The sequence below is a fragment of the Sus scrofa genome, chromosome 9 (genome assembly GCF_054392235.1).
Source record: "Sus scrofa isolate SSC_HxYL_T2T_F1_AM1 chromosome 9, Sscrofa_HxYL_maternal_Yorkshire_Landrace_v2.0, whole genome shotgun sequence".
NCBI lineage: Eukaryota > Metazoa > Chordata > Mammalia > Artiodactyla > Suidae > Sus > Sus scrofa.
Window position 1 is genome coordinate 7,125,164 of NC_139391.1, and position 24,058 is coordinate 7,149,221.

The window sequence follows — 24,058 nt, forward strand, 5'->3', positions numbered from 1 at the left end:
ACAGAAAAGATCAATGACGTGAAAAGCTGGTTCTTTGAAAACATCAACAAAATTGATAAACCCTTAGCCAGACTCATCAAGAAAAAAACAGAGAGGACTCGAATCAATAAAATTAGAAATGAAAAAGGAGAAGTAATAACGGACATCACAGAAATACAAAGGATCATAAGAGACTACTACATGCGACCATACACCAATAAAATGGACAACCTAGAAGAAATGGACAAATTATTAGGAAAATGCACTCTTCCAACACTAAAACAAGATGAAATAGAAAAGGTGAATGGACCAATCACAAGTGCTGAAATTGAAACTGTGATTAAAAACTTCCAACAAACAAATGTCCAGGATCAGATGGCTTCACAGGCGAATTCTATCAAACATTTAGGGAACAACTAACACCTCTCGTTCTGAAACTATTCCAAAAAAATTGCAAAGGAAGGAACAGTACCAAACTCATTCTATGAGGCCACCCTCACCTTGATACCAAAACCAGACAAAGATACCACACACACAAAAAGAAAATTACAGGCCAATTTCATTGATGAACATAGATGCAAAAATCCTCAAAAAAATTCTAGCAAACCAAATCCAAGAATACACTAAAAGGATTGTACATCATGATCAATATCTGCAAATCAATCAGCGTGATACACCACATTAACAAACTGAAGAATAAAAACCATATGATCCTCTCAATAGACGCAGAAAAAGCCTTTGACGAAATCCAACACCCATTTCTGATTAAAACTCTTCAGAAAGTGGGCATAGAGGGAACCTACCTCAACATAATAAAGGCCATATATGACAAACCCACAGCAAACATCATTCTCAGTGGGGAAAAGCTGAAAGAATTCCCGCTGAGATTAGGAATAAGACAAGGAAGTCCACTCTTGCCACTACTCTTCAGCATAGTTTTGGAAGTCCTGACCACAGCAATCAGAGAAGTGAAAGAAATAAAAGGAATCCAAATTGGAAAGGACGAAGTAAAACTATCCCTATTTGCAGGTGACTTGATACTATACCTAGAGAATCCTAAAGACTCTACCAGAAAACTGTTAGAGCTCATCCATGAATTTGGCAAAGTTGCAGGATACAAAATTAATACACAGAAATCGACAGCATTTCTATACACTGACAATGAAAGATCAGAAGGAGAAATTAGGGAAGCAATGCAATTTACCATCACATCCAAAAGAATAAAATACTTAGAAATAAACCTACCTAAAGAGACAAAAGACCTGTACTCTGAAAACTATAAGACGCTGGTGAAAGAAATCAAAGATGACACAAACAGATGGAAAGACATACCATGCTCTTGGATTGGAAGAGTCAGTATTACCAAAATGACTCTACTACCCAAGGCAATCTACAGATTCAATGCAATCCCTATCAAATTACCAAGGACATTTTTCACAGACCTCAAACAAAATATTTTTAAGTTTGTTTGGAAGCACAAAAGACCCAGAATAGCCAAAGACATCCTGAAAACGAAAAATGGAGCTGGAGGAATCAGGCTCCCAGACTTCAGACCCTACTACAAAACAACACTCATCAAAACCATATGGTACTGGCACAAAGACAGACATATAGATCAGTACAACAGGATAGAAAGCCCAGAATTCAACCCACGCACCTATAGCAAACTCATCTATGACAAAGGAGGCAAGAATATACAATGGAGAAAATACAGCTTGTTCAATAAGTGGTGCTGGCAAAACTGAACAGGCACAGGTAAAAGAATGAAATTAGAACACTCCCAAACACCATACACAAAAAGAAACTCCAAATGGATTAAAGACCTAGATATAAGACCAGATACTATAAAACTCTTAGAGGAAAACATAGGCCAAACACTCTCTGACATAAACCACAGCAACATCTTCTCAGATCCACCTATTAGAGTGATGACAGTAAAAAAAAAAATAAACAAATGGGACTTAATTAAACTTAAGTTTCTGCACAGCAAAGGAAACCTTAAACAAAACAAAAAGACAACCCACAAAGAAAATCTTTGCAAATGAATCAACTGACAAGGGATTAATCTCCTAAAAATTTATGAACGCCTTCTGCAGCTCAATACCAAAAACAAACAAACAACCCCATCAAAAAATAGCCCAGGAGTTCCCGTCGTGGCGCAGTGGTTAACGAATCCGACTAGGAACCATGAGGTTGCGGGTTTGGTCCCTGCCCTTGCTCAGTGGGTTAACGATCTGGCGTTGCCATGAGCTGTGGTGTAGGTTGCAGATGTGGCTCGGATCCCGAGTTGCTGTGGCTCTGGCATAGGCCAGAGGCTACAGCTCCGATCTGACCCCTAGCCTGGGAATCTCCATATGCCGTGGGAGCGGCCCAAGAAATAGCAAAAAGACAAAAAAAAAAAAAAATGGGCAGAAGATCTAAACAGACAATCCTCCAAAAAAGATATACAGATGGTCAAATAGCACATGAAAAGATGTTCAACATCACTCATTATTAGAGAAATACAAATCAAAACCACTTTGAGGTACCACCTTACACTGGCCAGAATGGCCATCATCAAAAAGTCTACAAACAAGAAGTGCTGGAGGAGTTCCCGTTGTGGCTAGTGGTTAACGAATCCGACTAGGAACCATGAGGTTGTGGGTTCGATCCCTGGCCTTTCTCAGTGGGTTAAGGATCCGGCATTGCTATGAACTGTGGTGTAGGTTGCAGACACAGCTCGGATCCTGAGTTGCTGTGGCTCTGGCGTAGGCCGGAGGCTACAGCTCCGATCTGACCCCTAGCCTGGGATTCTCCATATGCCGAGGGAGCGGCCCAAGAAATGGCAAAAAGACAAAAAAAAAAAAAAAAAAAAAAAGTGCTGGAGAGGGTGTGGAGAAAAAGGAACCCTAGTACAGTGTTGGTGGGAATATAAATTGGTGCAACCACTGTGGAAAACAGTATGGAGAGTCCTTTAAAAAAGTAAAAATAGAACTACCATGTGATCCAGCAATCCCACTCCTGGGCATCTACCCAGAGAAAACCGTGACTCGAAAAGATCGCATGTCCTCTGATGCTCATTGCAGCACTATATACAATAGCCAAGACATGGAAACAACCTAAATGTCCATTGACAGAGGAGTGGATAAAGAGATGTGGTACACATACGCAACAGAATATTATTTACCCATAAAAAGAAAAGAAATAATGGCATATGCAGCCACATGGATGGGCTTAGAAATTATCATGCTAAGTGAAGTTAGTCAGATGTGAGATACCATTGTCATATGCTGTCACCTATGTGTGGAATTAAAAAAAAGAGGGGGATACAATGAACTTCTTTGCAGAATTCTGACTCATAGACTTTGAAAAACTTATGGTTTCCAAAGGAAACAGGTTGGGGGTTTGGGATGGAAATACTATGAAATTGGGTTGTGATGATCATTTTACAACTATAGATGTAATAAAATTCATTGAGTTAAAAAAAAAAGGAAGGGGAGAAAATAGTTGCAAACAATGCAACTGAAAAGAACTTAATCTCTAAAATATACAAACAACCTTATAGAACTCAAATAACCCAACTGAAAAATGTACAAAAGACCTAACTAGACATCTCTCCAAAGAAGACATACAGATGGCCAGTAGGCACATGAAAAGATACTCAACACTACTAATTATTAAGAAATGCAAATCAAAACTACAATGAGGTACCACCTGACACCTGTCAGAGTGGCCGTCATTAAGTCTACAAGTAACAAATGCTGGAGAGGATGTGGAGAAAAAGGAACCCTCCTTCACTATTGGTGGGAACGTAAATTGGCACAACCACTATGGAGAACAGTATGGAGGTTCCTCAGAAAACTAAATACAGAACTAGCTATATGATCTAGCAATTCCACTCCTGTGCATATATACAGCTAAAACTACAATTCAAAAACATACATGCAGAGAGTTCCCACTGTGGCACAGTGGAATCAAATCTGACTAGGAACCATGAGGTTGCGGGTTCGATCCCTGGCCTCACTCAGTGGGTTAGGGATCTGGCATTGCTGTGGCTCTGGTGTAGGCTGGCAGCTGTAGCTCTGACTGGACTCCTAGCCTGGGAACCTCCATATGCTGTGGGTGTGGCCCTAAAAGGCAAAAACAAGCAACAAAACAAACAAACAAAAAACAAAAAGATACACGTACCATATATTCATAGAAGCTCTATTCACAAAAGCCAAGACATGGAAACAACCTAAAAGTCCATCGAGAGATGAATGGATTAAGAAGCTGTGGTACAAATACACAATGGACTACTACTCAGCCATAAAAAAGAATGAAATAATGCCATTTTCAGAAACATGGATGGAACTAGAGATTCTTTTTTTTAATTTTATTTTTGCCTTTCCGAGGGCCACTCCTGTGACATATGGAGGTTCCCAGGCTAGGGGTCTAATTGGAGTTACAGCTGCCAGCCTACACCAGAGCCACGGCAACGCGGGATCCAAGCCATGTCTGCAACCTACACCACAGCCCATGGCGATGCAGGATCCTTAACCCACTGAGCAAGGCCAGGGATCGAACCCAAAACCCCATGGTTCCTAGTCGGATTCGTTAATCACTGAGCCACGATGGGAACTGCCAAACTAGAGATTCTTATACTAAGTGAAGTAACTCAGAAAGAGAAGGACAAATACCTTATGTTATCACTTATATGTGGATTCTAAAATATGGCACAAATCAACTTATCAACAAAACAGAAACAGACTCATAGCCATGGAGAACAGATTTGTGGTTGCCAAGGAGGAGGGGGAGGGAGTGGGATGGATTAGGAGTAAGGGGTTAGTAAATGCAAATTACTATATTTAAAATGGATGAACAACAAGGTCCTAATGCACAGCACAGGAACTTATCCAATCTCCTGTGATGACACATGACTGACAATAATACTTTTTTAAAAGAATGTGGGAAAAAAATACTACAGGAGTTCCTATCGTGGCTCAGTGGAGACAAACTTGACTAGTATGCATGAGGATGAGGGATCAATCCCTGGCCTTGCTCAGTGGATTAAGGATCCAGCATTGCTGTGAGCTGTGGAGTAGGTCGCAGACGCGGCTCAGCTGGGATGTGGTGCTGCTGTGCATGGGCCGGCAGCTGCAGCTCCAACTCAACCCCTAGCCTGGGAACTTTCATATGCCATGGGTGCAGCCCTAGAAAGACAAATTAATAATACATAAACTGGGTTGCTAAGGCATGGTCTGAAAGGACTAATTTTGTTTGTATTTATTTATTTATTTATTTATTTATTTATTGGTCTTTTGTCTTTTTAGGGCCGCACACGTGGCATACGGAGGCTCCCAGGCTAGGGGTCCAATCGGAGCTGTAGCCACGGGCCTACGCCAGAGACACAGCAACGCGGGATCCAAGCTGTGTCCGCAACCTACACCACAGCTCATGGCAACACTGGATCCTTAACCCACTGAGCGAGGCCAGGGATCAAACCTGCAACCTCCCGGTTCCTAGTTGGATTTGTTTTCACTGAGCCACGATGGGAACTCTGAAAGGACTAATTTTGAAAGTTCTACCATGACTTATGCTATGAAACAACAAGGCATGCTAACAGAGAAACAGTTTATGAAAGGAAGAGTCCATTGATGCAACAGACTTCATTTTGCCTTGTTTTAAGAAAGTACCACAGCCACCAACCTTCAGCAACTACCACCTTAATCTGTCAGCAGCCATCAACACTGAGGTAAGACCTTCCACCAGCAAAAAGATCATGACCCACTGAAGGCTCTGAGGATCATTAGGGTTTTTTTTTTTGAACAAAACATTTTTAAACTAAGGTATGGACCCTGTTTTCTAAGACATAATGCTATTTCACACCTAACAGTTTACAGTATAGTATCAACACAACTATCAGATGCATCGAAAAACCAAAAAATTCCTATGACTCAGTTTTTTCACTTTATTAGTGTTCTGGAAGCAAACCCACGATATCTCTGAGGTATGCTTGTACTCTTGTTTCTTCCTTTGGATTTGAGTGACCTTCTAGTGACATTTCCTTACTCAAATATACCCTCGTTCCCTACCTCTTCTTTGTGCTGTTATTGTTACACGTATTACATTTTTATTTAAGTTCAACAATATAATGTTTATATTTACTGCTTCATGCAATTGGCTTTTAAACGGTTAAGAGAATAAAAGAGAAAAACACACATTTAAACACCTTTTATTGTTATCCGTACATATATACAGAATTTTACAGGTGCCCTTTGTTTCTACATGTGGCTTCATATTACCGTCTTCTTTTAGCCTCAGAACGTCCTTTAGTATTTCTTGTAAGGCTGGTCTCCTAACAACAAATTAACTCTATCTTCTTTTTCTCCTCTAGGGCCACACCCGCGGCATATGGACGTTCCCAGGTCAGGGGTCAAATCGGAGTTGTAGCTGCAGGCCTGCACCACAGTCACAGCAACACGGGATCTGAGTCGCATCTGGGACCTAAAGCACAGCTCACGGTGCCGGATCCTTAACCCACTGAGTGAGGCCAGGGATCAAACTCACATCCTCATGGATATGAGTCGGGTTCTGCTGAGCCACCATAGGAACCCCTCAATCTTTTTTTAATTAGGATTTATTTTTCCTTTATTTTCAAAGAACAATTCAATGGGTATAGGGTTCTGGTTTGACAAATTTTTCTTTTGGCACTTTGACTATACCATCCCACTGCTTTCTTGCTTTGATTGTTTCTGATGAGAAATTAGCTGTTAATCTTTGGTTTTGGTTCACTTGTACGTGATGAGTCATTTTTTTTTTTTTTTCAGGGCCATACCCACAGCATGTGGACGTTCCCAGGCTATGGGTTGAATCAGAGCTGCAATTGCCGGCTATACCACAGCCACAGCAAGGCTAGATCCGAGCCATGTCTGCGACCTTCACCGCAGCCCAGCAACACCAGATCCTTCACCCACTGAGTGCCAGGGATGGAACCTACGTCCTCATGGATACTAGTCAGGTTTGCTACTGCTGAGCCACAGTGGGAACTCTGCTGCTTTTAAGATATTCTCTTTGTCTTTTAACAGTCTGACTATGATATGTTTATGTGTAGTTCTCTTTTTGTCTATAATACCCAAATTTTTCTGAGCTTCTTGGATGTATGGATTAATGTTTTTCATCAAAATTGGGGATTTTTTTTTCAAGCATTTGTTATTTTTCTGATCTTTTCTCTTTCCTTCTCCTTCTGGAACTCCCATTACACATATGTTGGTATGTTTAGTGGAATCCTACAAGCCTTTAAAATTCTGTTCATTTTTCTTCATTATCTTTCCTTCCTGTTCTTCAGATGGATAATCCATATCAATCCATCTTTAAGGTCACTTATCCTTTCTTCTGCCATCCCAGTTCTGCTGTTGAGTCCCTCTAGGGAAAAATTTTTTTATAATGATTTTTATTTTTTCAATTATAGCTGGTTTACAGTGTTCTGTCAATTCTCTACTGTACAGCAAGGTGACTCAGCTACACAGATATGTATATATTCTTTTTTCTCACATTATCATGCTCCATCATAAGTGACTAGATATAGTTCCCACTGCTAAACAGCAGGACCTCATTGCATCCATTCCAAAAGCAACAGTGTATATCTATTAACCCTAAATTCCAAATCTGTCCCATTCCCTCCCCCTCCTCCTTGGCAACCACAAGTCTGTTCTGCAAGTCTAGGAGCTTTCTGTGGAAAGGTTCATTTGTGCCATATATTAGATTCCAGATATAAGTGATATCATATCTGTCTTTCTCTTTCTTACTTAGTATGAGACTCTCCAGTTCCATCCATGTTGCTGCAAATGGTATTATTTTAGTTTTTTATGGCTGAGTAGTATTCCATTGTGTATATATACAACATATTCTTAATCCATTCATCTGTCAATGGACATTTAGGTTGTTTCCATGACTTGGCTATTGCGAATAGTGCTGCAATGAACATGCAGGTGCATGTGTCTTTTTCGAGGAAAGTTTTGTCCAGATATATGCCCAAGAGTGGGATTGCTGGGTCATGTGGTAGTTCTATGTATAGTTGTCTAAGGTACCTCCATACTGTTTTCCATAGTGGTGGTACCAATTTACATTCCCACCATCAGTGAAGGAGGGTTCCCTTTTCTCTACACCCTCTTCAGCATTTGTTTTTTGTGGACTTATTAATGATGTCATTATGACTGGTGTGAGGTGGTATCTCAGGGTACTTTTGATTTGAATTTCCCTAATAATCAGTGGTGTTGAGCATTTTTTCCTGTGCTTTTTGGCCATCTGTATATCTTCTTTGAAGAAATGTCTATTCAAGTCTTTTACCCATTTTTCCACTGGGTTGTTGGCTTTTTTGCTGTTGAATTGTATGAGTTGTATAAGTTGTTGTATATTTTAGAGATTAAGCCCTTGACAGATTCACCGTTTGAAATTATTTTCTCCCATTCTGTAAGTTGTCTTTTTGGGGTTTTTTTATGGTTTCCTTTGCTGTGCCAAAGCTTGTCAGTTTGATTAGGTTCCATTGGTTTATTTTTGCTTTTATTTCTGTTCCTTTGGGAGACTGACCTGAGAAAACATTTGTAAGGTTTGTGTCAGAGAATGTTTGCTATGCTCTCTTCCAGGAGTTGATGCTGTCTTGTCTTACATTTAAGTCTTTAAGCCATTTTGAGTTTATTTTTGTGCATGGTATGAGGGTGTGTTCCAGTTTCATTGATTTACATGCAGCTGTCCAGTTTTCCCAGCAACACTTGCTGAAAGACTTCTTCCCATTTTATATTCTTGCCTCCTTTGTTGAAGATTAACTGACCTAGGTGTCTGGGTTTATTTCTGGGTTCACTATTCTGCTCCATTGGTCTGTATGTCTGTTTTTGTACCAGTACCACACTGTCTTGATGACTGTGGCTTTGTAATATTGTCTGAAGTCTAGGAGAGTTATGTCTCCTGCTTGGTTTTTGTTCCTCAGAATTGCTTTAGCAATTCTGAGTCTTTAATGGTTCCATATAAATTTTTGGATGGTTTGTTCTAGCTGTGAAAAATGTCATGGGAGATTTGACAGGGATTGCATTGATTCTGTAGAGTGCTTTGGGTGGTATGGCCATTTTATAATATTAATTTTTCCCACCCAGGAGCATGGATATCTTTCCATTTCTTTGAATCCTCTTTAATTTCCTTGGTGAATGTCGTATAGTTCTCAGCATATAAGTCTTTCACCTCCTTGGCCAGGTTTATTCCCAGGTATTTGATTTTTTGGGTTGCAATTTTAAAAGGTATTGTATTTTCTAATATTTCATTGTTAGTATACAGAAATGTGACTGATTTCTGAAAGGTAATCTTATATCCTGCTACTTTGCTGAATTTGTTGATCAGTTCTAGTAGTTTTAGGGTTGAGTCCTTAGGGTTTTCTATATATAGTATCATGTCATCTGCATACAATGACAGTTCTACCTCTTCTCTTCCTATTTGGATACATTTTATTTCTTTTGTTTGTCTGATTGCTGTGGCTAGGACTTCCAGTACTAGTTGAATAACAGTGGTGAGAGTGGGCATCCCTGTCTTGTTACTGATTTTAGTGGGAAGGCTTTCAGCTTTTCTCCATTGAGTATTATATTTGTTGTGGGTTTGTCGTAAATGGCTTTTATTATGTTAAGGTATGTTCCCTCTATACCCACTTTGGTAAGAGTTTTTTTTTTTTTAATTTATTTTGTCTTTTTGCCATTTCTTGGGCCGCTCCCGCGGCATATGGAGGTTCCCAGGCTAGGGGTCTAATCGGAGCTGTAGCTACTGGCCTACACCAGAGCCACAGCAACGCGGGATCCGAGCCGCGTCTGCAACCTACACCACAGCTCACGGCAACGCCGGATCGTTAACCCACTGTGCAAGGGCAGGGATCAAACCCTCAATCTCATGGTTCCTAGTCAGATTCGTTAACCACTGCGCCATGACGGGAACTCCTGTTAAGATTTTTTTATCATGAATGGATATTGGACTTCGTCAAATGCTTTTTCTGCATCTATTGAGATGATCATGTGGTTTTTGACTTTTCTTTTGTTAATGTGGTGTATATGACCTCTAGGGAAATTTTATTTCAGTTATTGCATTTTTCAACTCCAATATTTCTATTTGGATATATATATATTCAAATGTTACTGTTACATTATGTATACATTATAACTGTGAGATGGTTCTCCTATTTCCCTTTGGCTATTTAGGCAGGGTTTCTTTGAATATACTTATAACAGCTGCTTTCAAGTTTTTGTCCGCTAGGTCCAACCTCTATGTGTTCACAGGGAACTATGTCCAATTTCTTGACGGAAGATAGTATGAGAAAAAGAACATGTATGAATGGTAGTATGAGAAAAAGAACATGAATATATATGACTGGGTCACTGTGCTGTACCACAGAAATTGACACATTGTAAATCAGCTATACTCTAACACAAAAAAGACAGTTACTACTGGCGACGTTCTTCCCATGTATAGTCACATTTCCCTTTTTCATATGTTATAATTTTTATCGAAACTGGACATTTTAGGTAATCTATTATAGCAACTCTTAGTTTTGCTTCCCTTCCTTTGGACCTGTTGCTATGTTTTGTTCATTTGCTTGCCCAGACTAATTCTGTGGAGTATTTTCCCTCTGCAGGTGCATCCACTGATGCCCTAATTCAGGTTTTTTTTTTGCCCCCTCATTTTTAAGCCTGGCTTCCTAGAGGTTTCCCCTAGGTCAGCATGGCTTAGTGGTCAGGCAATGACTGGTCAGAGGCTGTGCTGAAACACTTTGAGCCAGTAAGAATTCTACCCTTCGCAGCTGAATCTCTATGAGAATACTTTCACAATTCAGGGAGATTACAAGTCTGCTCCACGTTCATCCTGGGACTCGTATCTCACAAGGGTCCTTTCTGGTCTTTGCTGAGCTGCTATAGCCTTGCTCATGTGCACAGCCTTCTGAATCACAGGGGGTAAGTGTGATTTTAATGGGGTCTCCTTTATTTAACTCCTTCCCCTAAATACTTCTGTTAAATTTCTGGCTAGTCTCTTGGGGGTTGTTTGTCCCAATTCATATCTCTGTGATTTTATTGTTCCTCCATTGTTTGTCACTGAAAGTTTTGTTGTTTTTGACAATGCCACTGGACATAAATTTTTCCATGCTCTGATCCAGATAAAATCCCCTTCAGGGAAAGCAGCAGAGCTGTCAGTCTGCATGGCCTATGACTCCTACCTCGCAGAGAACTTCTGCACCATGGAAACGAGGTGGAGAGAATGAGAGCAGCCATTGGATAAACCACCACAGACTTTCGCTTCCACTATTTTTACAAATATTCAAGGATTTTTAAAAAATAAATGCTTCTCAATTGCTTGCAGGCCCTTTGGTCAATTTAAACAGTTTTTTTTTGTGTGTGTATTTTTTTGTCCAGTTTTATCATTCCTTTTTGGGACAAGGATTTGCACAAGTCCTTATACAGCTATCCCAGCATATGAAAAGACATTTGTATAAAACAAGGGAATGCTTGGAAAAGAAAAAAGAATCTAAAAATTTTGTTAAAACTTGATAAAATTTTCAAATAAGGGCAGATAAGGCAAAAAACAATTCAAGATGAATAATCCCCTGCAAAATGCAGAATCAAAATTACAAGGTCAGGGAAAATCAGATAGAGCAGCCAGCTAAACCCTAAATAGTATCTGCAAAATAACACTGGGATATTCTCATCCTGCAATTACTAGTGTGGACCACAGAAGCATAATATAGTGTGCAATTATTTAAAACCTCTCACCAAAGGAATATGATGTCGTCTAGGCCACCAAATTATAACTCCTACCATAATAACAGGATAATGGAAGGGTCCGAATGACAGACCTAACATAGTCTGAGGAGTGGCCACACTATGAGACCATCCAGAGTGAGGTGCTGGGCAGGGGCTCAGGTGAGAGAACAAAAATTTTACATTGTGTGGACATGTGCACTTTTAAGTTTGTGAGCTTGAGAAATTCCTAAGTAGGGATGGGCATGCCTGCCCTTTATCTTAAGGCACAAAAGTGATGGTGCCAGTAAACCAATGCAAGTTTTTGGCATCTGGTCTGTTCTGCATGTTGGCACTACTTCACGGACAGGTCCCTGGTCCAGAGATGGAAGACCCTGCTCTCTCGAAGTTCCTCTAAACCGAATGCAGAATAGTATTTATGAAAGCATCGCCCTGCCTCGTCGTTGTGCCAAGCAGAGTGAGAAGGGTTAAGATTAGTCACGGTTCAGTGGGGAACTGACTACAACGAGGCTGGTCTTATTACTACATCCTCCTAAACACAGTGATTTGGTCTTGAGGACACATGTCCAAAGATGAAAGCATCACTGCTCTTCTATGAATACACTACGTTCCAACTGTGTGAGCAGAATGCTATTTCTACTTGGGATGCTAAGCTGGGTCAGTGTCATCTCGAGGTGCTGCTACTTGTGTTCTAAGATTGCCTGGGAAAAGCTCTTTTGCAGTTGGATAAAATAAAGCCAATATGCAAAATTAAGCAAAACCTAGAGATACCAAGAAAGCACCGATGGTGATATTTGTGTTCCTGGATCTAGATATTCCTGAAACCAAGTGACCAAAAATCAAAGACTTACAATTTAAAACAACAATACTTCATTTTTGCCCAGATTTTCTAAGTTTAAAAACATCAGAAATACACACCAAAAGAGCATATTGGTACTACTTTTGTGGAAAGCAATTTAGCATTATATATCTAATTCTAAATACAAAATAGCTTGACCTATCATTTACACTTCCATGAATTTATTCTACTGGAAAAAAATCCTCATAAATACAAATATACATGCATTTTCATTGAGATGTTATCTATAAGAGATGAATCAGAAGCAACCTGTTTATCAATAGTGTAGAAACGAAACATTGCACTCATTTAAAAGTCTCGTTTGTCCTTTTCCTTTTCTATACTTTAAGGTTCTCAGGTCCATTCTTTTCTTTGGGAGCTAACTGGCAATTCTACTTAGTTCTTGAAAACGCTGGCCTTTCTATTAACAATTGCTTGTAAAAACAAATCTCAAAAAGTAAGGAGAAAACATTCCTTTTTACTGTGAGAAAACATAAAGCTACTTTAAAATAGATTTTGGAGGTCAGAAAGCAGAGTTGTCATGCCCTCCAATTACAGCAGAGCCCAATAGGAAGAACAAAAACTTCCTCAGGCAATGAGAACTCAGCCAATGAAGAGCTCTGGACTCTGTTAATTACAGCCCTCCCAACTTCCTTTTCCCCTTTATAAAGGAGTTCTCCTCTCCACTTTTGCTGGGGACTTGCACATGACTCTCCAAGTCTGTAGACTCCAAATTGTAATTCTTTGTTAATCCCAAATACACCCATTTTTTGCTAGAGAAATAACTGGCAGTGGTAACTAAGCAAAAAAGATACTGTTCTACATCATGAAGTCAGTTTTGATAAGGTTGGAAGCTTTCATAAAACTGTCTTACTCTCCCATCCCTTGAAGAGACTTGTTTTTCAATATTTAACTGAAATCATTCCCTTCTTTTACTGTTTAACAAATGAGTTTTTAGATAAATAGATTTAAGAGAGTAATGGTAATTCTTGTAAGACATAACTTTTAATCCTAAAAGTCTTCAATCCTAATTACATGTCTTCATTAGTGCTGTATAAAATAATCAGAACATCCTAAGGCACGTGTACTGAGAAGTCAGATCAGACTGCTATAGTAAAAAGCTGGTGGTGCCATAGCGGTACACGAGGCGGGGTACTAGCCTTAAATGTCTTTATGAAATTTAAATTGACTGTCTTCATAATGAATTGGATACCAACGTATCTCTAGAAAGATAAATATTTGTGGCAGGTCTTTGTTAAGTCACAGAATGAAGAGGGATGTTCCCTTCTCATCATCCTTTGTAAAATGAGAGTATACATCTATGACTCTGATACATCTGATTCAAACTAGGAACTTGAATAAGTCTGCCTCACATGAACCAAAACGTTTTTAAAAGACTTTAATTTTTCAGAAGTTTCAAATTCACCGAAATTAAAAGAAAGGCACAGAGATTTCCGGATACCCTCTGCCGATACACAGGCGTGCCCTCCTCTGCTATCCACACCCCCCACCAGAGCGGTCCATTTGTCACAACTGGTGACTCTGCATGGACACATCATTATCACCTCAAGTCCACAGCTGACATTAGAGGTCATTCTTGGTGTTGTACATTCTACGGGTTTGGACAAATGTGTAATGACGTGTAGCCATCATCAGAGTATCATACAGAGGATCTTCACTGCCCTAAAATCCTGTGTTCTGCCTAGTCTTTTTTTAAATGATTTATTTATGAATTTATTACATTTATAGTTGTACAATGATCATCACAATTCAATTTTATAGGATTTCTAGTCTTCTCTCCTCCCACCCCCTCAATCCCTAGCAACCAGCAATCATTTTAAGGTCTCCAGAGCTCGGCTTTTTCCAGAATGCTATCTAGCTGGAATCATACACATAAAGGCTTTTCACCTTGACTTCTTAGTAATGTGTATTTAAGGTTCCTCTGGGTCTTTTCATCACTTGGTAGCTCATTTCTTTTTAGCGCTGAATAATACTGTTTTCTGGATGGAGCACAGCGTATTTACCCATTCACCTACTGAAGCACATTTTGGTTACTTTCAAGTTTTGGCGATCATGACTAATGCTGCTGTAAATATCTGTGCAGGCTTTTGTGGAGATACATGTTTCCCACTCCTTTGAGGAAACACAGCAGTGTGATGGCTGTTTCTCAGCCTCTTTCTCCCCGATCAGGTGGCATAGGATGGGCGGAGAGTGGGCTGGGGTTGAGTATTTCCCTTCCCCCAGGTTAGTTAGGTTCTGATAATACCCAAGTAGGTTAGACTCTGTTTCGCTAGATTCTCAAATCTAGGTAAGGCAGGCCTTGTTAAGAAGGACAGAAAGTTCTTGTAAATTTCAGAAGGGTTCTGTTCCCCTCTCTCCAAGCCAGAAGCAGGGGTGGGATGGTTGTTTATCCAATATTTACTCTAAGAACCCAGTTGAGCTCTTGGAGGTAAAGCTCACAGTATTGTGGTGTCCCACCCCCCGCAGTGACTGAGTCCTCTTGAATCTTTGACTCTCAGACTTGTTCACCCTGAGCCTCCAACGATGCGTCAATTACAGTTTAGATTTTCCCACCTTGGCACTTGTTCCCAAGGAGGCGTGTTTGTTTGTGAGTCCCTGCTCTAGTAAACCAAAACTTCCTGTATTTGTCTGTGTGTCTCTATAATCCTGGAGGCAGTGGTTTGCTTGTATCCTCCCAGTGCTTACAGATCCAAGAAGAGCTGCTGATCTGTCAGTCTGCTCAGCTTTTTACTTGTTGGGATGGAGTGGCAACTTCTAAGCTCCTTACATGTGGAACCAGAAATAGGAAGTGAATTAAAACATTTTCAACAACTGGTTTTTCAATTTAACTTTTTCCATTTGGGTAGGCATGGGCAGAAAGACAAAAGTGGAAGAAAAATTCTGCCTCTGCGCTTGAACTGAAATTCTTCCCCAGGTCTCCAGCCTGCAGGTCTGTATTTTGGACTGGTCAACCCTCCACAATCAAGTGAGTCAATTCCTTAAAATAAATCCTAGTCTGCATATGCACACGTCTTGGTGGTTCCCCTTCTCTGGAAAACACTTACTAGTCCAGACTGATACTTTATAAAAATACAATAAAAACAGCAGTATGGAGATTCCTCAGAAAACTAAAAATAGAACTACCTTTTGATCCAGCAATCCCACTCCTGGGCATCTATCCAAAGAACACCATGACTCGCAAAGACACATGTACTCCGATGTTCAGTGCAGCACTATTTACAATAGCCAAGACATGGAAACAACCTAAATGTCCATCGACAGAGGAGTGGATCCAGAAGATGTGGCACGTATACACAATGGAATATGACTCAGCCATTAAAAGGAAGGAAATACCGGCATTTTTAGCAACATGGATGGACCTAGAAATTATCATGCTAAGTGAAGTCAGCCATACAATGAGACACCAACATCAAATGCTTTCACTGACATGTGGAATCTGAAAAAAGGACAGACTGAACTTCTTTGCAGAACAGATGCTGACTCACAGACATTGAAAAACTTATGGTCTCCGGAGGAGACAGTTTGGGGGGGTGGGGGGATGTGCTTGGGCTGTGGGATGGAAATCCTATGAAATCAGAATTTATCACAGATGTGATAAATTCATTTGAGTAATAAAAAAATACAATAAAAACAAATTTCTAGGAAAATGGCCATATGCTTACATACTGTGGCAATGTCCAATTTATTTATTTTTTGTTTTGTCTTGTTTTTGTTTTAGGGCTGCACCTGCGGCATATGTAGGTTCCCAGGCTAGAGGTCCAACCAGAGCTGTAGCCGTCAGCCTACGCCACAGCCACAGCAACACCAGATCCGAGCCACAACTGCGACCTACACCACAGCCCATGGCAATGCTGGATCCTTAACCCACTGAGCGAGGCCAGGGATCAAACCCGCAACCTCATGGTTCCTAGTCAGATTCGTTTCTGCTGCACCATGACGGGAACTCCGAAAATGTCCAATTGTTATAGAAGTTTCTAAATGCCAGTTTTCAGTTTTCATATTTGGCTTATCTGATTGGTAATTCCATATTTAGTTCATCAGGTTGGCAAATGCACACAACTGAGTTCTCTGTGGAACACACACACACACACACATAACGGAAGAAATTTTCACATGCTGGGGTATAGGGAAGTCATTCTGGCTTAGACATGATTTAACAAACTTTATGCTAACTAGAACAGCCTGTTTTGTGACCTACTAAACATACATTGTACACCTGTTTAAGTTTGAAAGAAAAAGGTACACTGAACAAAAGTAAAAAAAGTTTCTCTTGAAGAGAAAGATTAAGTGCCTCCCTCCCTGGGACAGCCGTGCTAGTATTCCTTCAATGCTAAGGCTCCCTCCCCAGGTGACAGGGCCATACCTACCCACTGTATATGTGCTGATCTTTTTTGAAATCTGGAAGAAACGTGTCCCTTCATGTTTGACGGTCTTTTGTTCTGACTATTAACCTGTGCTGAAAACCATGCCTCTCCAAAACAGTTCCTCAGAGCTCTCCAAGAGGCTGTCTCCCGAGCTATAGTCCTCAGTTTGGCTCAGATGAAACTCTCTTCTATTCTTACTATAGATTGTTTATTGTTTTTTTCCCCGTTGACACACACAAAGACAAAATTACATCTAATGTTTTTCCTCAAAAGAAGTTCCATATGGCTCTGAGATGAGCCCATTCACCTTAGTGCTAAGTGAAACCACACACGGATGGAAAAAAACAAGGGTAAATTCCTCCAGCACCGGGGATGGCGAACATTTTTCGAACTCTGACTCAAGATCTAGAAGCAAGAGAGGAAAAGTAGGAAATATTTTACATTAACAATAAGAAAAAAATCAGAAATCATGGTAAATACAATAAAAAGACAGAGGACCCACTGAGAGAAATATTTACAACTTCTATCACAGACCAAGGATTAACTTTTCTAATATGCAGAAGGCATTTAAGAATTGAGAAGAAATAAAACCAACAATCCTATGAAAAATGGGCACTAGAGGTACAGTCAACTCACAGAAAAAGAATTACAAGTAGCCCTTAAATATAACAGAAGTTATTTAACCTTGCAAATAAGAGAAATATAAATTTAAAATACACTGAAATATTGTTTCTCCCAAACACGGGCAAAAATCCATCTCAGACATTGCAGTTTCATCTCTAGAAATCCAATTTGGACCTCTTTAATATCGTCCATGTCACCATTTAATGCAATCAATCTTTCCTCTAGCGTTTTGAACTTATGAAATACAGTTGTGACAACTATTTGCATGTCCTTGTCTGCTAATTCTAATATCTTTTGTTCTCTGTCATTTCAATTTTTGATTTTGCTCATGACAGGACATATGTCCCTGGGGTTTTTTTTTTTAATGTCAACTTTTTTCCCCCTACCTTCCAAGTTTCTTATGAGTTTTTCCATTAACAAGCGCTAAGCCAGAGCACACAGATTGTGGGGAGAATTGTTCTCAGCTGTATAAGAAAGCGGCGGTGCTACTAAATTGACAACAGGTGGCCAGCATGCACACACACATGTGCACACGTAACAATACATATATATATATATATAAGTTGCCATTGTTGGCAAGGTTGTAAGGCAGTGCTTACCACGAGGTGTATGTTACAGCTTTGATGGCTAACTGCAAGCCATCTGTGCATTCACATTCTTGCAAACAAATTACGCCATACATTCATCCTACTGCCAGGGGTTTTTGTTCAGCTGAATATTCTGCCATGTTTAATAGCTGATAGCATCATAGAGAAAGATCAAATTAAAAATCAGGCTAAAGTTGGACACAAGGAGGGGGAAAAACAAAAAACCAGTTTCTTCCTGTTCCCTTTTGATCTTTTGTGTAGCCCACCTCTTTGCTGTCTTTGCTTCTGTTCCACATGAGAATTCCAGGTGCGCTCACGAAAGCTTTAAACAAGGACTTTCGTTTCTCACTTCTACCCTCTTTTGGTTTCTTTTCCAAAACATTCATCACCTTATTTTCTCTTTCCCTCTTTCTCACTGAAACACAAACCCTCCTCTCTGTCACACTCCTTCCCTGTTAACACCTTTTGAAGACAGCCAGCAAGAATTTTGAATTTCAGGTTTCAAAAACAGGATGCTGATATGTAGTTAGATTCCAGACACTGTGGTTTTTATCTTACTGTATACTAGGTATTTTGTTTTCCTGTAGCTATTCTTGGGCTTCGTTCTGGGACACAGCTAAATTACCTGAAAACAGCTTGGTCCTTTTGGGTCTTGTTTTCAGGATTTGTTAGGTGAGACGAAAGAGGCATTTGGTGCAGGGCTAATTATTTCCCTCTACGGAGGCAAGACCTTTCTGAGTCTTCTCCTGCAGTGAGAGGCCGGGGCCAGTGTATTTAATTAAAAATATGCAGGTTATGACCTGCTGAGTGAGGAGGCAGAAGCCACCCCACGGGGGTGACAGGTTGCTCCTCCAGCTTGGCAGCTCCCACTTTGGGAACATGAAAAACCTGCACTTTTGGTTCAAAGTGCAGGGTCGATACACTCAACCCAAAGCAAGTAGAGTCACCAAATGGATGACAATTTGCAGATCCCAGAAGCAGGAAGCGTGTGGGGGCAGCAAAATGAGCGGGGGTAGAGGCAGTCCCATGTCCCGGTCAGCGGTGAGCAGGGGACCCAAAGCAGGGTAGCGAGCACCTATTACGCATACGGTGGGTGGGGCAGAGGTCACCAACTCTTCCCAGGCTTAATTATCAGCGGTTATTTTAACAGATGTCCCAAGAAAGACAATGTGGGAACCTACAGCAGGTGTCCCAAATGCAAGTCTTTATCTAAATGTCCAGACTCGGTGTAAGCAGGGTTATCATGGTGTAAAATGCCTGGGCAGCAACTGAGAAAAACAAGTCGTTTTTCTCAAAAGTTGTTTTTCTCATCACAATTGACCCCGTGATGCCTAGGCATTAACCCGTAAGGAAAATTACACACACTGTCTGAATGCTGGAGATATTTAAAACCAACTGGCAGGGTTCTGGTCATCAAGTGCGTGAAATATTGGAGCAAGGCCGAAACACCCGTCCATAGTATCAATAGACAAACGACAGTTTGAAATCCTCTCTGTCACCAGCCCCCCATTTGTCGTGGTCCAGCCAAGAAAGTAAATCACAGCCCTTGGATAAAGTTAAGGTAGGTCTTTGATTAAAAACGTAGGCAACATTACGGACTTCCTGTACCCCGGGCCATCTTCTGTAAATCTGTCTGAATTTGTCCAGAATTTGTCCTGTACATGTGACAAGTTGTGCCCTTTAGAGCTCATACACCTCTCTTCTTGGCCAGTGAGTCGTCAAAAGCTAAAGTTATCCAAAACCACCTCCACTCAAGAATCACACTGGTGCTGCACTAAGGCTGGGCATTGGTGTCACAGCCCCATGTGCTCAGCCAGGGTGGCTGACAGGTTGGTGTCACCTTAATAATTTGATGTTGTATGTCCAACGTGGCGGCGCCTAGTCCAGTCCCAGTAAGGGTCGTAGCACACTTATTGCAATGCAATGAAGCCCAATACAATGGAGCTGCAGGCTACTGATGGGAGAGGGGCACAGGGAGGGATGTATCAGGGATTCTGTTCAGTGATTGGTACGGGTAGTAGCGAGATGAGGGCACACTGGCGTGAACAGACACGGTTCCCTGAGGGCGGCACTGAGACAGACACATTGCAGCGAAAGGGACGTGCACACACACAGAATCACTATGTGTGACGGCCCCAGGCCACTCACAGTGGACACCGACTGCCCTATCAGGGATGCTGAAACAAGCTGGGACTCCCCCTGGATGGCCGGGCCATGAGGCCAAAGACCACGGGGATTGTGCTCGTTGGGATGAGGTGTAGGCCACATTCATCTATGTGGAGCTGCTACCTGGACAGATACGGAGGATTATAAAGGGCACGTGACGGCTCCCGGCAGGTGCCACATACAGCATGGCAGAGTGTCCTGCATGGGAGCAGCTGAACACCACAGAGTACCCAGACAAGCACAGGGACACAGGGGGTGCCTTCTGTTGGGTAGACAGCGACAGGGTCAGTAAATCAGCCCACAGACCACTGACTCAGAAAACAGTCTTTGCTGAGCGGATGACATTCCCAACAATTCCAGCGGCCCCCAAAGTGAGCTCCCATTTGTGCCCATTGTATAAACTATTGTGGGGCCTGAGTGGTGACTGCAGGGAAGGGTCCCCTTAGGTGGTGGAGGGAGGTGACCCTGTGGCTGTGGCTCTGGAGGATGTAGGGGGGCAGGGGGAGGGGTCCTCCCCGCAGAAATTAAGTTCAGGAACTCCCAGCAGGATGTGTAATATGGGCCAATCTAACAGGTGCAGTGAAGGCAAGCAATCTGTGACGTGTTTAAGGGACTCCTAACTGCCATGAGGGTGTGAGACCTGACACAAACCATGGCCTTGCCCTCCCCAAACACGCAGCGAAGAGCAGCCCAGCGAGCACCGCCTCCCACCAGGCAGCAAGCGCTGGAGTAAGAGAGACGGGTAAACACACAGTTAACTCTGCAAAATGCCACTCAAGGGGGTTCCTCAGCAGAGAATTTAGATAAACGAGGGTTCAGTTTAGCAATCAAGTCCCGGAAAGGGCTTACCATCATCCACGCCAGGTCTTCCTGGTGTCATCTCTGCTCTGGTGGAAGGTTCCAGAGGCAGCACGCAGGGTGGTGCCTTGCAAATGATGGAGCGGGGCTCTCCTCCAAGGCAAAGGCAGCTTCCACCTATGAACAGTCAAGGTTGGAAGCACATGTGTAGCCTTCAAGAAAATTTAGTTACATGCTCCCAACAATTTAATATTCAGCCCTGTATTACCAGAGTTGAGTCTGAACTGCAGAAGCTGACGCCAAAGAGGATTGAAATTAGGGCAATGTAAGGGCCAATGGCCTTAGGTCAGGATGTCGGCGACCACTTGGGCAGGACTGGGGACCGTGACACATACGTGACATCGTCCCATTTAAGATGGGGGATTTGGGGGTAGTTCCTCGGTGGTCTAGCCGTCTGGTGCTTTCTCTGCTGGAACCCTGTTTCAATCCTCGGCCTGAGAACTAAGATCCCACATCAATCCTCTGCAAGCTGCGCTCCACCCCACCCCACCCCCCAAAAGATAGCCAGCTTGAACTCCCCCCCGCCCCCGCTAGCATTTATACCTGGTGGCATTTCAGGCACAGCCCCTCTGTGGCTGACTTCGAACAGGCGCCATCCCCAATCCTGGGGTGCCATACTGCACCAGGTAGAGTTGCCTCTGACGGGTTAGAGCTGGCTCCCCAAGTTCAACACCCCAGACCCGCCTCACCGACACAGTGGGCCCAGTCGCCAGCCTCCCGTACAAGCACTAAGCTAGAGGAACTGCCTTTGCCCCCTGAGAGAGCAGCTGGGACCTGGAATCCTCCGCTGCAATGCTTGCGCCTGCACCACCATCTCTTTGAGCAAGAGTATGCAAAAAAATCTACAAGCTACAAGAGAGCCAAACAACTGCACGCCTGCGCACGGCAACCTCACGCATGCGCAGATGAGGAGATTGTGACCACTCTCCAACCGTCCCAGGGAGGCAGTAATGAGCTTGCCCACCGTGTCTGAGGGGACGGGTGCAGAGGTTAGGGATTGCACATGACTCTTGCACGCGTCCCCCCACGTCGTTGAACCCGCTACCCTAAGAGGGCTGAACAGTCCGCCCAGCCCGTCATCCTGTCCCCTCCCCTCGCCCCATTTAAGGGACCCGCTGGCTCTCGGCAAAATAACAAAAGCATCTGCTCCTTGTTGCCGCCTCCTTGTGCTGAAGCTCAAGCCCCAACGAAGACCTGCCTGAAATTCTCATGTGGCCTCTTATCAATTTCTGTGGATTAAAGGGTCCGAGGGCCCAGGGAACTTTAGGACCCGATCCTCGCCCTGGTGCTTGCTGAGGAGGAAAAGGCAGAGCCCTACCGTCCCGGGTGGCCAAACATCAGGATTTTCCCATATGGTTATAGCCCATCGCCTCCAGCCCCGACACCCAGAGGGGGTCTCCTTTAGAGACTCATAGGCAATACACTCACCTTAGACTGGGGCCTGCTCCTGGGTCTCTGCAGGGGAGTCTGACCTCTTACAGCACCAGCAATGTAGGGGGATTTGCAGCAACAGGCGGCAACAATTATACTCAGCAGCCGCAGACCCCCAGCAAGCCGCGAGAGACTGAACAGTCTGGGAGAGAAAGTTAGGGTGCCATTCGCAGCTCCAAGGCACTGGGGGGGGGGGGCACATACTGTGCCCACCTTTCTATCCTCCTTGTCGCCAGTTGTGCTGAGAAGCCCGAACAGGTGTGTTGAATTAAAAAATGCAGCTTAAGCCCTGCTCAATAAGGAGGCACAAACCATCCACACCTGAGGGCAGGTGCCTCCCTCAGCGTCCTGGCTTCCACTTTGGGGAAGTTAAACCCACAGAGGGTTGTTTTGATTGAAGGGGAAGTGTCAATAGACTCACACGAAGGAAGGAGAGTCAGTCAAAAAATGTATTACTACTTACAGATAATAAGAAATATAAGAAGTGCTCTCCCCACCCCCACTCAACAGCCACACACACCCCCGGGGGCGGGGGGAGGGGGGAAAGCAGCCCTGCAGCCTAGGTCATGAGGGAGCAGGAGATAGAGAGCCGAGGAGCAAGCACATTTACTTATAGGGTGGTTGGGGTGGAGGTCCCTAACTTTTCCTGGACTTAACCTTAAGTGTTTATTTTAAAAGATGCAGGCAAAGCAGGAACTTAGGGAGAGCATCCAAAATTCAAGTCCCTATCTAAATGTCCATCTTCTGAGTATGAGTGTCATACTGTAAAATGCCTAGGCAGCAACTGAGAAAAACAAAATTGCTCTCAAACGTTTTTGGAGTTCCCACGTGGCACAGCTGGTTAAGGACCTGACATTGTCACTGCAGCTGTGAGTCAGGTCTGATCCCTGGCCCGGGAACTCCATATCCATGGGGCAGCTAAGTATCTCCTGTATATAAAAACAGACGAGGATTCTTTAAACAGTTTCTGCCTCCTTTGGCCTTTTACATTCTAGGCGTGCTGGGAGGGAAGAATATCTCCTTTTTGATAAGATTCTAGTTTAAAATGCCTTACTTTTAAGAAGCAAACAAAATTCTATTATTCCTCTATATTCTTTGCTACACACAAAACACATTTTATGACTTTTGGGCAGCCCGTCCTCAATGCCACATTGACAGAGCTGTACACACACGCACAGAATGACTACTCTGAAGCTAATTTCCTCAAACAAAACTTATGACAATTATGCTATTATGAACTTTAATATTCTCTCCAGTCCCGAGCTAACCTATGCGGAGTATGGATTTCACCAAGGTACAGACTCCACTAGACGTCACTTTATTTTCCTCGCTAGATATGCGGTTTCTATCTTCAAAAGAGAGCAGAAAGCAGTGGACTTTCTTTGGGTACAAGTTGATCAGGTCAAAAGATGACCACATCGGTACATATTCTAAATGTATTATGTTTCA

At 42.4% G+C, this 24,058-nt stretch overlaps 1 protein-coding gene across 5 annotated transcripts in view; it reads right to left on the minus strand.

The window, feature by feature from the left end:
* CLPB (ClpB family mitochondrial disaggregase) overlaps positions 1 to 24,058 on the minus strand; it is a 299,259-nt gene that overhangs the window by 230,186 nt on the left and 45,015 nt on the right. For 2 of the 5 annotated variants that reach the window (XM_084975057.1, XM_021102299.2), the window contains exons 1-2: positions 21,722 to 22,034; positions 21,170 to 21,295 (exon numbers count right to left, since the gene is read on the minus strand). In XM_084975057.1, coding sequence (XP_084831183.1) covers positions 21,170 to 21,295; positions 21,722 to 21,794 — 199 coding nt within the window. In that variant the 5' untranslated portion in view covers positions 21,795 to 22,034. Of the gene's footprint in view, positions 1 to 21,169; positions 21,296 to 21,721; positions 22,035 to 22,606; positions 22,866 to 24,058 lie in introns of those variants that run through there. The other 3 variants (XM_084975058.1, XM_084975060.1, XM_021102302.2) reach the window with 2 other exon arrangements.